This window comes from Eleutherodactylus coqui, chromosome 7 (genome assembly GCF_035609145.1).
Source record: "Eleutherodactylus coqui strain aEleCoq1 chromosome 7, aEleCoq1.hap1, whole genome shotgun sequence".
NCBI lineage: Eukaryota > Metazoa > Chordata > Amphibia > Anura > Eleutherodactylidae > Eleutherodactylus > Eleutherodactylus coqui.
The window spans coordinates 149,051,412-149,064,764 of NC_089843.1; the positions used below are offsets into that span (position 1 = coordinate 149,051,412).

A 13,353-nucleotide genomic window follows, 5' to 3' on the forward strand; every position below is an offset into this window, starting at 1 on the left:
TTTTAGGATACACTTTTACAGGATATACTTAGTTCATTGTTTAGTATATCACTTTGCCGAGACCAATTTTTACTGTACTTGCACCATAAAAGCCTTCAGGGCACTTGCACATGGGGCATGTTAGCCACGCATTTTGCGCATGGAAATACAGTATAGTACAAATACATGGCAATGAAGTACCAGAAAAGTAAATTTTAACAAATCTCAATACACATGCCACCGACATTTTCCATGCATAAGTGTGCGAATTTTGGAATCCACAGCATGTCAATTCTTTCTGCAGATTTTCACCATGGATTTCACCCTTTGCAATGCAGAGGGTGTAATCTAATATAAATAAGCCTACATGCTTTTTCTTGCACCACACTTTGACCCCTTTTGCTGTAACTTTGGTGGATGATGTTGGTGTCATTAGATGACACACATGCTCACCGGTGCCGCAAAATCATCAAATGTGAGTTTAATACATTCAGGGACTCATCAGGTGGGTTGAATGTTACAATGTTAAGTCTATGGGTGGCGCTGCTGTGCTTCAAGCATGCGCTGGAATGAGTGAAGCGTTGCTAGGCAACACAGCATACATGCTAAGCTGCACCATACACTGCCCAACCAAGAGCGATAGAGAGACAGTGAGAAAGAGAGAGCAATAGAGAGACAGAGTGAGAGACGGAGGGAGCAAGAGCATTAGAGAGACAGAGTGAGAGAGTTAGAGAGACAGAGAGTGATAGAGAGCGAGACAGTGAGAGAAAGAGCGAAAGAGAGACAGAAAGAGGCAGCGATAGAGAGTCAGACAGAGAGAGAGAGCAATAGAGAGAGAGTGAGAGAGCGATAGAGACAGAGAAAGAAAACGTGATAGAGACAGAGAGAGATCGTGATAGAGAGACAGAGAGAAACAAACAAAGAGCGCAAAATAGGGGCAGAGAAACAAAGAGAAAGCGATAGAGAGACAAAGAGAGAGGGATAGACAGAAAGAGAGAGATAGATAGTGAGAGACAGATAGAGCAATAGAGAGACAGGCAGAGAGCGATAGAAAGAGACAGTGAGAAAAAGAGTGATAGACAGAGAGAGATAGTAATAGAGAGACAGGGAGAGAGGGAAAAAGAGACAAAAACACAGAGAGGAAGCAATAGAGAGACAGACAGAGAGAGCAATAGAGAAAGACAGAAAGAGAGCAATAGAGAAACTGACAGAGAGAGAGGAATGGAGAGACAGAGTGAGAGAGGGATAGAGACAGAGAGAGCAATAGAGACAGACAGTGAAAGAAAGAGTGATAGAGACAGAGAGAGATCGTGATAGAGAGACAGGGAGAGAGCAAAAGATGGACTGAGAAACACAGAGAGAAAGTGATAGGGAGACAAAGAGAGCGATAGAAAGAAAGACAGAGCAATAGAGAGACAGGCAAAGAGCAATAGAGAGAGAGAGACAGTGAGAGAAAGAGTGATAGAGAGAGATAGCAATAGAAAGACAGAGAGGGTGAAAGTGACAAAAACACAGAGAGGAAGCGATAGAGAGACAGAGTGATAGAGAGACAGACAGATAGAGAGAGCAATAGAGAGACAGACAGAAAGAGAGCAATAGAGAAACAGAGAAAGAGTGATAAACAGACAGAGAGAGAGCGAGAGCGAGAGCGATAGAGAAACACACAGAATAGAGAAGTGAATAGAGAAGCAGAGAGAGAGCAATAGAGAGGCAAAGAAACAGAGAGAGCATAGAGAGACAGAGAGAGTGATAGACAGAGAGAGAGTGATTGAGACAAATAGAGAGAGATAGTAATAAAGAGACAGAGCAAGAGATAGAGCAATAGACAGACAGAGCGAGAGCAATAGACAGACAAAGAGAGTGATAGAGAGACAGAGAGCTATAGAAAGACAGAGAGTGATAGAGAGACCCAGAGAAAGCGATAGAGAGACAGAGAGAGAGTGATAGAGAGACAGAGAGCAATAGAGACAAAAAGAGAGCAATAGAGAAAGAGTGAGATACAGACAGAAAGAGAACAAAAGAGACAGACAGAGAGAGTGATATGGAGGCAGAAAGAGAGAGACAGACATAGACTGAGAGGTAGAGACAGACAACAAAAAAAACAGAGACAGATCGAGAGAGAGGCAGACAGAAAGAGACAGACAATGAGAGAGACAAACAGAGAGAAAGAGACAGACCGAGAGAGAGAGACAGACAGAGAGAAAGACAGACAAACAGAGAGAGACCTGTAGGCATTTTATATTAAATATCTGCTCCAAATACAAATTGACGCTCTAAATAATCACCTAACCAAGCAGATTTAGAAGTGCACAACCACCAGTTTTGAAACAATTTATGTTCGTGTAGCAAACATCGGGTCAATCTAGTAAAGAGTAAATCTGTTACTCATACAACATATGCAGATTTTTGCTGTGGATTCACTGTAGATTTTGCTGTGGATCCATTATAGAAAATCAACAGCAAATTTGCCTCCTGCCCCAGGTACCCTTAAAGAGATCATGTTATATCAGCCTAAGCAACGACACAATCACACCACAGTCTGCGGGGAGCCACCACAAAAAAAGTATAAAGTGGGTTGTAGTGGTTTGGATTTTAACATCAGCGCCTACTGATGATGTAAGCGACTATATGGTATACAGTTGTATACATCAGCGCTTTCCATGCAGCGCATGTGTAGGGAGATTTATACATCGAGCATTGCTTCTAATCTTAATGTGAACCTAGTCTATGGCATTAACCATGAGGAAAATCCCCATGACATGAATGGGGATCTTATGTAATAACAATGTAATAGAATAATGTATGGCCTTAGTAATGTGGGGCTTGATTTATGTAGTTCAATATCTGCATGTATGAGATCTACTCACAGAAGCTCCATGAGGTCCAGTTGTGCCGTGGTCTCCTTTTTCTCCTTTCAAACCATTTGCCCCCTAGCAACAAATATTTCAAAATGAAGATAAAATATTTCCATCGGAGACAAAAAAAGAACAGATACATATATAATGGGAATATGATATCATGGCGCAATATTTCCTCCAAGTCTTCTGGAAGAGAGCTGAACGGGAAGTTCTATCTATCAAACTATTCACAGTACCACTAGGCACACATAGAGCAGTCCTTCATCTTAAAGCAGAATCACTCTTGGTCCAATCTGTAAAAGTCTATGTTAAACTCCAGGATTTATACGTCCCTCCTCCCAAGGTCATGTCGCCCTTTGCTTGGGGCTCCAAGAGAGTCGTCCCTGCTACATTTGCACAGTGCATCCTATGAAGAGGTTTAGTTTTAATTTAACGTTTCATTATGGATCTGATAAACAGTTAATAAAATATTGATACTTCTGCCACATTCTAATGATAGAAACTATAATATACAAGCCAAATATCTTTGACGACTAGAAACCAATATAATTGTTCTGCCCATGAGTACAAGCTTGTCACTACAAATAATTGATGTCTATAGCCATAAACTTCTCTCATATCCTTCACCCTTCAGAGGGGGAAACTGATTTATTTTGTAATGCAAAGAGTAACAATTTACTAAATAATGAAGAACATAAATTACAAAGTTACACAATTTGGTAATCTGGTTATTGACACTTACAGGCAGCCCAGGGAGACCAATTCCTCCTTTTTCCCCTGCAATGCCAGTTTCTCCACGGTCTCCTTTAGAACCTTTTGGCCCCTATGTGACAAAGCAGAAACCTTTAATAAGACTCATTAACAACATACTAGAAGTGCTTACCACTGTACTATACACCATACAGTAACAGTCACATATGTGAAGAGCAGAGGTGAGAACATTCATCATCATAATCCGAGCACAAGGCTGGATAGTCTCCGTAGTCTGTATTCCTGTTCTCATCTCTATTGTGGTGGAACTTCTGGGGTGAAGTTATTTTTATGGATGAGAAAACAATATAAGTAGTATGCCCCAAATCCCACAGCTTCTGACATCTTGGAGGTCATCGCAGGAATGCATTGCACAAACTTTTGCTTAAAAGCTGAGCAAATTTAGTACATTTAGCAGTATTACTTGATATAAGCTGTATGGATTAGGCTTTCTGTATTTAGACATGGCTATATGAGCAGGTAAAGGCTTTTTAAGAGTCACCATGCTACAGCTTCCATCATCAGTGTCACCCAAGCCGTATCTGGAGTGCGTTGAGCAGCTGTCTGAGATCAGCCATATCAGGACTGTTGGCACATGAATGGAAAATAAAATCCTTTGTTTTACATATATCAATTTCAACATATTAAAATCTGTACAAAGAGGGGCCCATAGTACAGTGACACACACGGACACATTTTGGTTGTGCTGTGAACAAAGGTCAGGCCGGTCCGAAATGCATGAGCGTGCGTCTAGGTAACCCTCTTTGTACGGATTTGAATATGTTAAATTAAACAAAAGATTTTTTTTACATTGTATGTGCTGGACGTTCCTGATTTGTAACCCTGTATTAGATAGATAGATAGATAGATAGATAGATAGATAGATAGATAGATAGATAGATAGATATGAGATAGGCCCCGTGCACACAGGCGGAAATTTCGCAGCAGGATTTCCCGCAGAATTTCCGCCCGTGGAAGCTGCCATAGGATTGCTTTAGAAAATGCAAACCTAGGCAGATGGCTGTGATTTGTCCGCGTGAAATCACGCGCGGAAAACAAGTCGTGGCATGTTCCATTTCTCTCCCCCCTGCCACCCCCCAAATTTTTTCGGACGAGTATGCAGTTACTCGAAAAGACCGATGCTCACTCGAGTGATTGCCTTAACCAAGCATGCTTGCTCATCTCTACCAGGGAACTATATGTCAACAGGAAGGATATGGTCCAACCAATCAGCCTTAAAGTGGTGAATGCCATTCGGTGTTAGGTGAAATGTAACACTGACATATCGTTGTGTTCTCTTGTAGCATCAAGTGAAGTCATCAAGGTCTTTTGTAGCAGCCATAACGTTAAGTGACCCATGATCATTGCGGGTGCCAAATCTATTTATACAGATATGGGAATAATAGGAATGTGAAAACTAGGAAAATGATGTCTGGCTAGAAGGATGATATAACATTGGGTGCGTTCCTGGGGTCAAAGCTGCAGAAATGCAGATTAATATATTCATAGGCTTGTCAAACTATGTAAACCCAAATTTGAAACTGGTGTCTTTAGTAGTGGTTGCCCAACAATATACTGATAAAGCAACAAAGAAGGCAATACCAATGGAAATCATACTGTAATGATGTATGAAAAGAAAGTCTTTCCAAGATTTTCTATAAATATTCCAAAACACCTTACAGATTCCGTGTGATGGGTCAAAGCTCATAACGTTGTCTCAAAAAATCTCCAAGATGAAAAACTATTAAAAGACAACAAGGCTATCCTCTTAGATACCTATATCCTGTGTGTAAACTGCTTGGCAGATGCAGCATTATAACATATTGAATGGGGAAGATGGAACAATACCTCTGCAGCGCCACCTATTGGAAGGCAGCATTCCTGCAAGTTGATGTCAGATCCTTTAGACAAGCCTTACAACAATAACCAGTCATTCTTATAAGGCTTTATAAGACTCTGAGTGCGAAAAAAACTCAGCTAACTGCTCAAAAACCGTGTGAATGGATGCTTTTCCATGTTGAAGTCCCGAGCCCATTAGTGTTGAAATAACGCTGATTACCGACAGAAAAATGCACTACTGTTCGGGAGTTCAGGGACGAGAGAGAAAGAGATCACAACAGCAGTCCAGAAATCCCTTGGTATGGCAAGTTTTAATTTTTTAAATATCCCGCTGTAAGCTCCAGTTAGTCCCTGGCAGTGATGAAGGGAACCCCGGGGAGATGAAGGGGTTCCCCTGGGAGTCCCCTCATTCCCATGATGAAGTTAACCCCCAGGGAGATGAAGTGGTTCCCCCACGGCAGGACTTCCCTTCATCCCCGCGGGGACATAGTGCTTCTGGCTTTAGCGGATTGACAGAACTCGCTCCCCCTCCCTTTTTTTCCATCTGCCGTAGGAGTCTATGGGCACTCCTGTGCATTGCAAACGAAAGATAGGTCAATAAGACCTATATGTTCAGGCAGCAGGGAATTTCAGTAGTTGATGTCCTATCTTTTTAGGTGCGATTTATAAATTTATTTTTTTTGCCTGGCTGAAATTCCTTTATCTGAATGTTTCCATAGGTAACCATTGGTTCTAATAGTTGCGTGTATAAAAAAGCTGCACAAATTCCTTTATGTGAGAGAGCCCTAAGGGTATGATCACATGAATCCAACCCATAAATATAGTTATTTCTGCAGCATTTGCACTGATTATCAGAAGTAGTGAACAGAAAGGTGGTTGCAAAAAAAAGGTAAATAGGTGCAGTCATGGGCACAGGGTAGACTGTTAAGAAGAAGACTAATCTATCCATGCAGTCTGCAGAAGCCAATAGAAGCAATCAATGAACATAACCGGGATTATCACCCCATCGCCTCATGCAGAGCACAGGCACTTCAAGAATTTAGCTTCATTACTGAAGACATGTTGCTGGGACCCCTAATTGTTCCATTATTATGGTTTACATACGTTTAATTTATAATACGTTCCAAATACAATAATAACCTGTAATATTATCTGCTGGGTCCGGTTTATTTGATAACTTTCTTTTTATTGATGAAATACTACTAATACATTTGTATCAACCCAAAGCATGTCTTCCATTGAGGATAGCTATGGCAGGAAATGATGAGAGGTAATGGTGTATGTCTCTTCCAGACATGCAATGTGATGAAGAATACAGAGTGGTGCTAAAGTCATACCATCATCCCACAAATGATGAAGATGCTCAAGTTATGTCAATGAGATGCATTCTGCATATGATAACTACCATTAACAAATCCCTGTCAGTAATGAATAATCCTAAACTCTTTACCCTAAGCCCTTCCACTCTTCACCAATGCCGTCCTCCCACACCTTGCACTCATATTAATATGGCAACTACCTGATGTGAATGAATACATTGATGAGAACGAGGGCATAGCATGATTCTACACATCAGTGAGTAACAGCAGAGAAGGAGGTAATTTGTCTCCGGTTTTAATGATTACTTTGGCAGGTCTGCAATTAGAATGCATTAACCTGCGAAGACTATGAAGAGTAGAGTAAAACTGCAAATATAACTGATGGGATGTCGGTTCTATTTTAGTTCTGATCAAAAACAGTTACGGATCTCCAATTGATTCCATATTCAAGAACACTGATTCATGATACATAAAAACTATAGCAGACATACTGTAGAAAGCATTGGTGATGGACAAGAAGAGTTTTCAAGAGGCACAAAAAATGTACATATGGTCTTCTGGCCTTAGAAAACCTCAGAAAGTGTTTGGGTGCCAATCAATGGTTTCAGCAGCATCTCTTACAGGTGCCCTAGGTTAAAGAGGTCTGTCTTCATAGCAGGGGCATAGCTAAAGGCTCATGGGTGCAAAAGTTTATCTTGAGGCCCCCCCTCTCTTAACCCCTTAACACAGAGGCATAACTTGAACCTGGTCCCCAATGTAAAACCTCTAAGAGGGCCCCCAACTATAATGCTTTACTTATAGTACTGGGCTCCCTATATGGAGAAGAGAGGCCTTATGGGCCCCCAAGGCTCCTGTTCCCGGGTGCAACCGCATCCCCTGCACCCACTATAGTTACGCCAGTGCTTCACAGCAGCAATTTTCTAGCTATGGGAAAAGTTATGGTCCGAACAGCTAAACTCCGATTAGAAGGTGTATATGTAAACTCAACTTATTACCCACTTGTGCCATGACACGAGCAATCATGGCAACAGACCATGACATTAGGCTGCTGCTTCGAATCGGGGCTGTTCTGTGATACATTCCCCATGAAGTCTAACTCGAGATGTCAACAGGGAGTTATAAAGGACTGGCAAACGTAAAATTGAGCGTTATTTACATGCATGTATAACATTTATTTTTATGTTCAGCCATTTCCCTAAAGATGAACTAATCTCCATAGCTACATAACACTCAATATCATTAAGAAATGGACCGGACTCAAATGTTGCATCTTGAGACCATTCAAGTTTTTTGGATTTCAGTAAACTAGGACCTCATGCAGATACAATGCAAAGTGTACTTTACATCTAGATAGAATAAATTATCCAACGACTACGTATCAAGTCAAATGGAACAATCTATGCAAACAAATGGTGGATATGAAAATACTGAAGACCTTATCTTGTGTCTTTCTTGAGGCTTTCCCATGCTCTAGGGTTATTGTGATACTGTGGGGAAATTATTTTAAGACTGGCATTTCAAAAGCTGTTTTTTGTATGATTTCTGCTGGCACATGATGCACCTAATGTATGACAAGGCGCTGCCTATTCATATATTATGTGCATCTCAGCATCTCCATGCGCTTACACAGAAATAAGGAAGATGGAACAATACCTCTACCGCGCCACCTATTGGATAGCAGCATTCCTTCAAATCAATGTATAACTCAACAAGACTGTAAAACAATGATTGGGAATGGGAAAGCAAGCCAGAATCCATACACAGACAGCTGTTTCGGGCTGCTTGCCCCTCATCATTGTGCAGTAGGTTTCTGGCTTAGCTGGTGAGAGGTCTGTGACGTGGGTCAAGACACCTGAGAGGTGAGTGAGAAGACTTAGAAGGTCATGCATACCCAGAGGAGCATGCATGGCCCTATAAGTCTCCTCACTCACCTCTCCTAATCCCCCCCACCCCCGGCCCACTTACCTCCTAGGTGTCTCCACACGTTTCTTGGGAGCCCTCCTTAAGGAGAGACGACACTCCTCTTGACCCACTTACACAAAAATGTACACCAGATCCGATCTGTTTCAGTTTCTGGCATAAATTATACACAAATGTGTCAGTCTGGATGGCCACACCCCTTCCCAACAAGTCACACCCCCTTTTCCAGGAAAGTGGCGCAGACAGGTAAAAGTTGCAAAAGTTTTGCTGAAACTTTGAAACTTTTTTATTTTGGAAACTGATGTAAAACACTTTATGAATTTCCCCTATGTGACATCTGTTTTTTAGAATGTCATTAATTAACAGTAAGAAGTCATTATGTTGAGATGATATAAATATTGCTATTCCGTACTGGACATCAATAAATTAGTGTATCTCTTGAGCAACAGAAGAATTAATACCATAATAAAGATGACAATTTCCAGTAATGACTTCTGATGTTTAGAAGAAAACTAAAATTAAAGGGGTTGTATATTTTTTCCAGCCCTTGTTCAATATTAGCTGCAGCTGAGAGCCACATACTACACAGCCCTCAAGACTGGATGTGAGAGGTTTCTGAACATCCACAAATATTAACAGGCACCTTGCCATGCTTCCAACTGTGAACAGATCATAGGAGCAGAGGGGTTAAGCAGTATTTCCTTGTGAGACCCGCTATCAAACAGAGAGACTATTAAAACCATACAACCCCTTTAATGTATCCTGCTGCAGTGTAGATGACCCCCATTCATTTCCAGAATACTTATTCAACCCCTGATATGAGGATATTGACAGTTTGTGATTGAATAATTAGAAAATGCTTTACCTGCTCCCCATCAACTCCTGGAGGTCCAACAGGGCCTCCCTCTCCCTGTAGAGACAATGTAGATTACCATGAGCTTGGTGATTTGTCAAGACACCTTTAACATTGTGTGGGATGATTTCCGAACACTTTAAGCTGCAAACATGAGTGAGTCTAAAATCGCCGCGCCATATTACGGAGAAGGAGGTTGTAACAACCTTAGCAAATACTTCATCTATAATCTCATGACACAACAGTCCCACACCAACGGCAATAACATGTTCACAGCCAGTGGGGAAAAATCCATTCCTACTAGTTGATAATAGCGCAACTATAACCAGTTTCTGCATTGTACTTGTACTTGATACTATGTAACATTGTAGCGTGCACATAAGATAGTGATTAAATATAAAAACTGATGATATAAAGGAAGATATTTTAGTGCAAGTCAAGTTTAGGGATTTCTTTTCCATATGTAACACTGGTGATGAACTCTTTGAATGGTCTTTAATGAGAAACCTGCACTGAAAAAGTCATGTCTTCATAAATTAAGATCCATAGCACGAAAGCAGCTAAAATGCAGTCTAGTAAATAATGCAATAGAAAGCTTTGAGTGCCACAAGCACAGCGACATCATGCACAAAATATAAAGCAGAGTAGGAGGAAGCAATGAGTCTGCAGCCGAGGCTATAGAGGCTCAGAGCTTCATGAAAAGTTGTTTCTTGTTGAGCCCCAACAATAGAAACTTTCTGACTTGGTTTTCACTAGCTTTCTTTAATCAGTAACTGCAGAGGTTCTCATGGATTAATGGGATTGCATAGGATTAGAATAATTTGGCTGCTTTTTGTCCCAGAAGCAGTGCAGCTTTTGTCCATCGGCCATGTCTGGTATTGCAGTCTACAGCACTTATACGAAGCGGCTGGGCAAGAAACACTGCAAATAGTAGACGTCCTGCTCTGAAAAAAAGCAGCCATGTTTTTCTAATCTCATCAAACTCCTTTAAGCTTTTGTCTGAAACAACTGATGACTCCTTGGGCTGTTCTAATGAACCATAGCTACTGGGAAGGGGTGCTGTCATCTTTTGTTTGCATTCTGCATGTCTCTATAGTTTGCTTTGTGGGAAGATATTTATTTTATATGTGTCCTATTTATTCAAGGACAAGTCTTTACAGATGAGCAGAATGTAACCAACTAAAGACGCTCCAATTTGTCTTGCTTCCCAAAATTCTGATTGCAAAATTTGAAGTTAAGGTATATTAAAAGCTTCAAGCACAACATTTGCTTATTTATTTTGCCCTTGTTTATATCCTAGAGAAATCTATTAATGAGGCATATATTTTTATATATTCTTACAAACTTTTATCATTTTGAAAGGCAAAGTAAAATATGTTAATATTTTTGTTTAATTGTATTACACCAAATTTAACACTAGAGGGCAGCAAAGCACTAAAGCAATGTCATACAAAGGAAGAAAAGGTTCAGGGATTGTAGAAAATAGAAATCTAGATTTTTTTGAGCCTGTACTTATCAGTTACTAATAAATATAGAAAAACACCTTCGATCCAGGCAAGCCAGGAGGCCCAGGGGGTCCAGGAGGTCCCTGTTAATAAACAAAAATAACTTTGTTACAACTATTTAATCTGTAATGTCAGAAACAGCTGGGATGGTTAGGTGGTGACATAATGACATGAAACTTGTTAAATGCAATACACAGTGTTGTAACAATAGATGAGGAGTCCAGACAATATTCATCTTTTTTATTATTATTAAATGGAACAAAGGACCTTATGGTTTCTTTCTTTGCACCTTTTGTGTAGCTTCCCCATTACAGCTTTGGCAGCTTTCCCTGTATGACATCTAGCTATGACCTAAGGACATTTACAAGACAGAGCTGTTCCATGAATTTTTTGTGGTTGAGATGTTCATTTTCTCTTCAAATGAATCTCTGGATTACAGATAGATGTGCTAAAATATTAGAAAACCGCATTGTGTCTAATTCTCTAATATATTGTACATATAATAAATTCTGCTGCAAACCTGAGATTTCTGGAGTTACTGAAGGGCTGTCGGGGGGTGGGGGGGAGAGTTTATGTAAGGTCTGCAGGTGTACAGTGCATCCGACTCCTGCTGTGAAGACATAGGGGGGAGTTATTAAGATCGGTGTTGAGATGCCGGACTTATTATGAACCCCTCTGAAGAAAGAGGCATACTTTATATATATATGGTGCATCCATATGCCTACAAAGACATCTATTCACTTGGACGCACTGTGAATTCGCATGAATGGACGATTTTTTGGGATCAAGTCCTGAGCTTAATTGGCATTTTCTTGTCCATACACATGCCCGGGTGCGATGTTATAGCGAAAAAATCCTCAGAATGACTTAAAATTCCTAAATAGAGGCAGCTGTAAGCTTTTCCCTGCGTTGCATGTCGCTAAACTCCATCCCCTCCCTTTTTTTCCAGCTCCCATAAGAGTCAATGGGAGCCGCCAGCGTATATCGGTCGAAAGGAAGAACCAAAACTATCTATTTACCCAGCGTCTAATAGCAGGCACGTATTTCAGTCACATATGTTCTATTTTTTACAGTGTGACGTTTTTATGCACCGCAAATTTGCCCATGTGAACGAATGCATTGGAAACCAATGCCATAGATGGTCGCACATATCGGCCGGCCGTGAAAACTTGCCTACAAAGCCGCATATATTCGCTCGTGTGAATAAAACCTTAGACTGAACAATTGTTGTTCATTTTCGTTTATTTGAATGATTTTTTGAATGCTTATAGTTGTGTAAGGGTACTTTTACAATCTCAGGGCTCAGTCACACAAGTGTTTTAACGTGCGCTTTTCCATGCGTAAAAAAAAAAAAAAATCGCAGTAGATAGAACCAATGCTTTTCAATGGCAGTGGTCACATGTGCCAATTTTAATGCGGAAAAACACTTGCGGCGAAAATGATAGGACGCCGGTTCGCAGAACGCATGTAACTGCGGCAGCCGTTGTTTTTTGCATGTGAAACCCCTGGATGCGACAGCATCCAGGGGTTTCACTTTGCGCTCAATGGGGTCGGTGGCAGCAGCGCTAACCCCATTGAGAACATATAGTGAACATTGCGATCCTCTGCCACAGCTGTGACAGCTGTGTCAGAGGAGAGCGATGTTCTCCCATTGAATTCAATGGAGCCAGCTTTATGAATTCATGAATGGGTGAGTGCTGCCTCTGATTGGCTGAGTGCAGGGACCAATCACAGGCAGCTCTCAACTGTCATTCAATAGCTGAGAGCTGCCTCTGATTATTCAAAGTGTTTAATATTTAAAGCCCTTCCCCGAAAATCACTGCAGCGCTTGCTTTCAATGGAGCCGGCTGTATTGCCGGCACCATTAAATTCAGTGGGAGAACATTGCAGCTCTGAGAGCTGTGGCAGCGGATTGCGATCTTCACTATAAGTTCTCAATGGAGTTGGCGCTGCTGCCCCTGGCCCCCCTGAGCGCAAGGTGAAACCCCTTAATGCAACAGCATCCAGGGGTTTCACATACACAGGACACCGGTTTTCCGCAGAACGCAGTTAGATGTGTTTTGCGAACTGGTGTCCTATAATTTTTGCCGCATGCGTTTGTGCGCATGTAAAATTCGCACATGGGCCCGCTCTCATTGAAAATCATTGGTTCTATTTAGATGCGGACGGCAAACGCAACTGACAGACGCGTGTACAAACGCCCGTGTGACTGAGGCCCTAAATGACATGTTTTACAAAACAAAATTGCAGGCAAGTTTACAAGGGATTACAGATTGTTGCATAAATTACAAGCACAGCAATATAAGCCAATTCACAACTCAAGTGTCTTC

The 13,353-nt window shown here is 41.1% G+C and overlaps 1 protein-coding gene across 1 annotated transcript in view; it reads right to left on the bottom strand.

Annotated features, from left to right (window-relative positions):
• The window catches only part of COL25A1 (collagen type XXV alpha 1 chain), a 404,320-nt gene that overhangs the window by 34,615 nt on the left and 356,352 nt on the right, over window positions 1-13,353 (bottom strand). The window contains exons 25-28 of the mRNA XM_066573822.1: window positions 11,062-11,106; window positions 9,531-9,575; window positions 3,580-3,660; window positions 2,847-2,909 (exon numbers count right to left, since the gene is read on the bottom strand). Coding sequence (XP_066429919.1) covers window positions 2,847-2,909; window positions 3,580-3,660; window positions 9,531-9,575; window positions 11,062-11,106 — 234 coding nt within the window. The remainder of the gene's footprint in view (window positions 1-2,846; window positions 2,910-3,579; window positions 3,661-9,530; window positions 9,576-11,061; window positions 11,107-13,353) is intronic.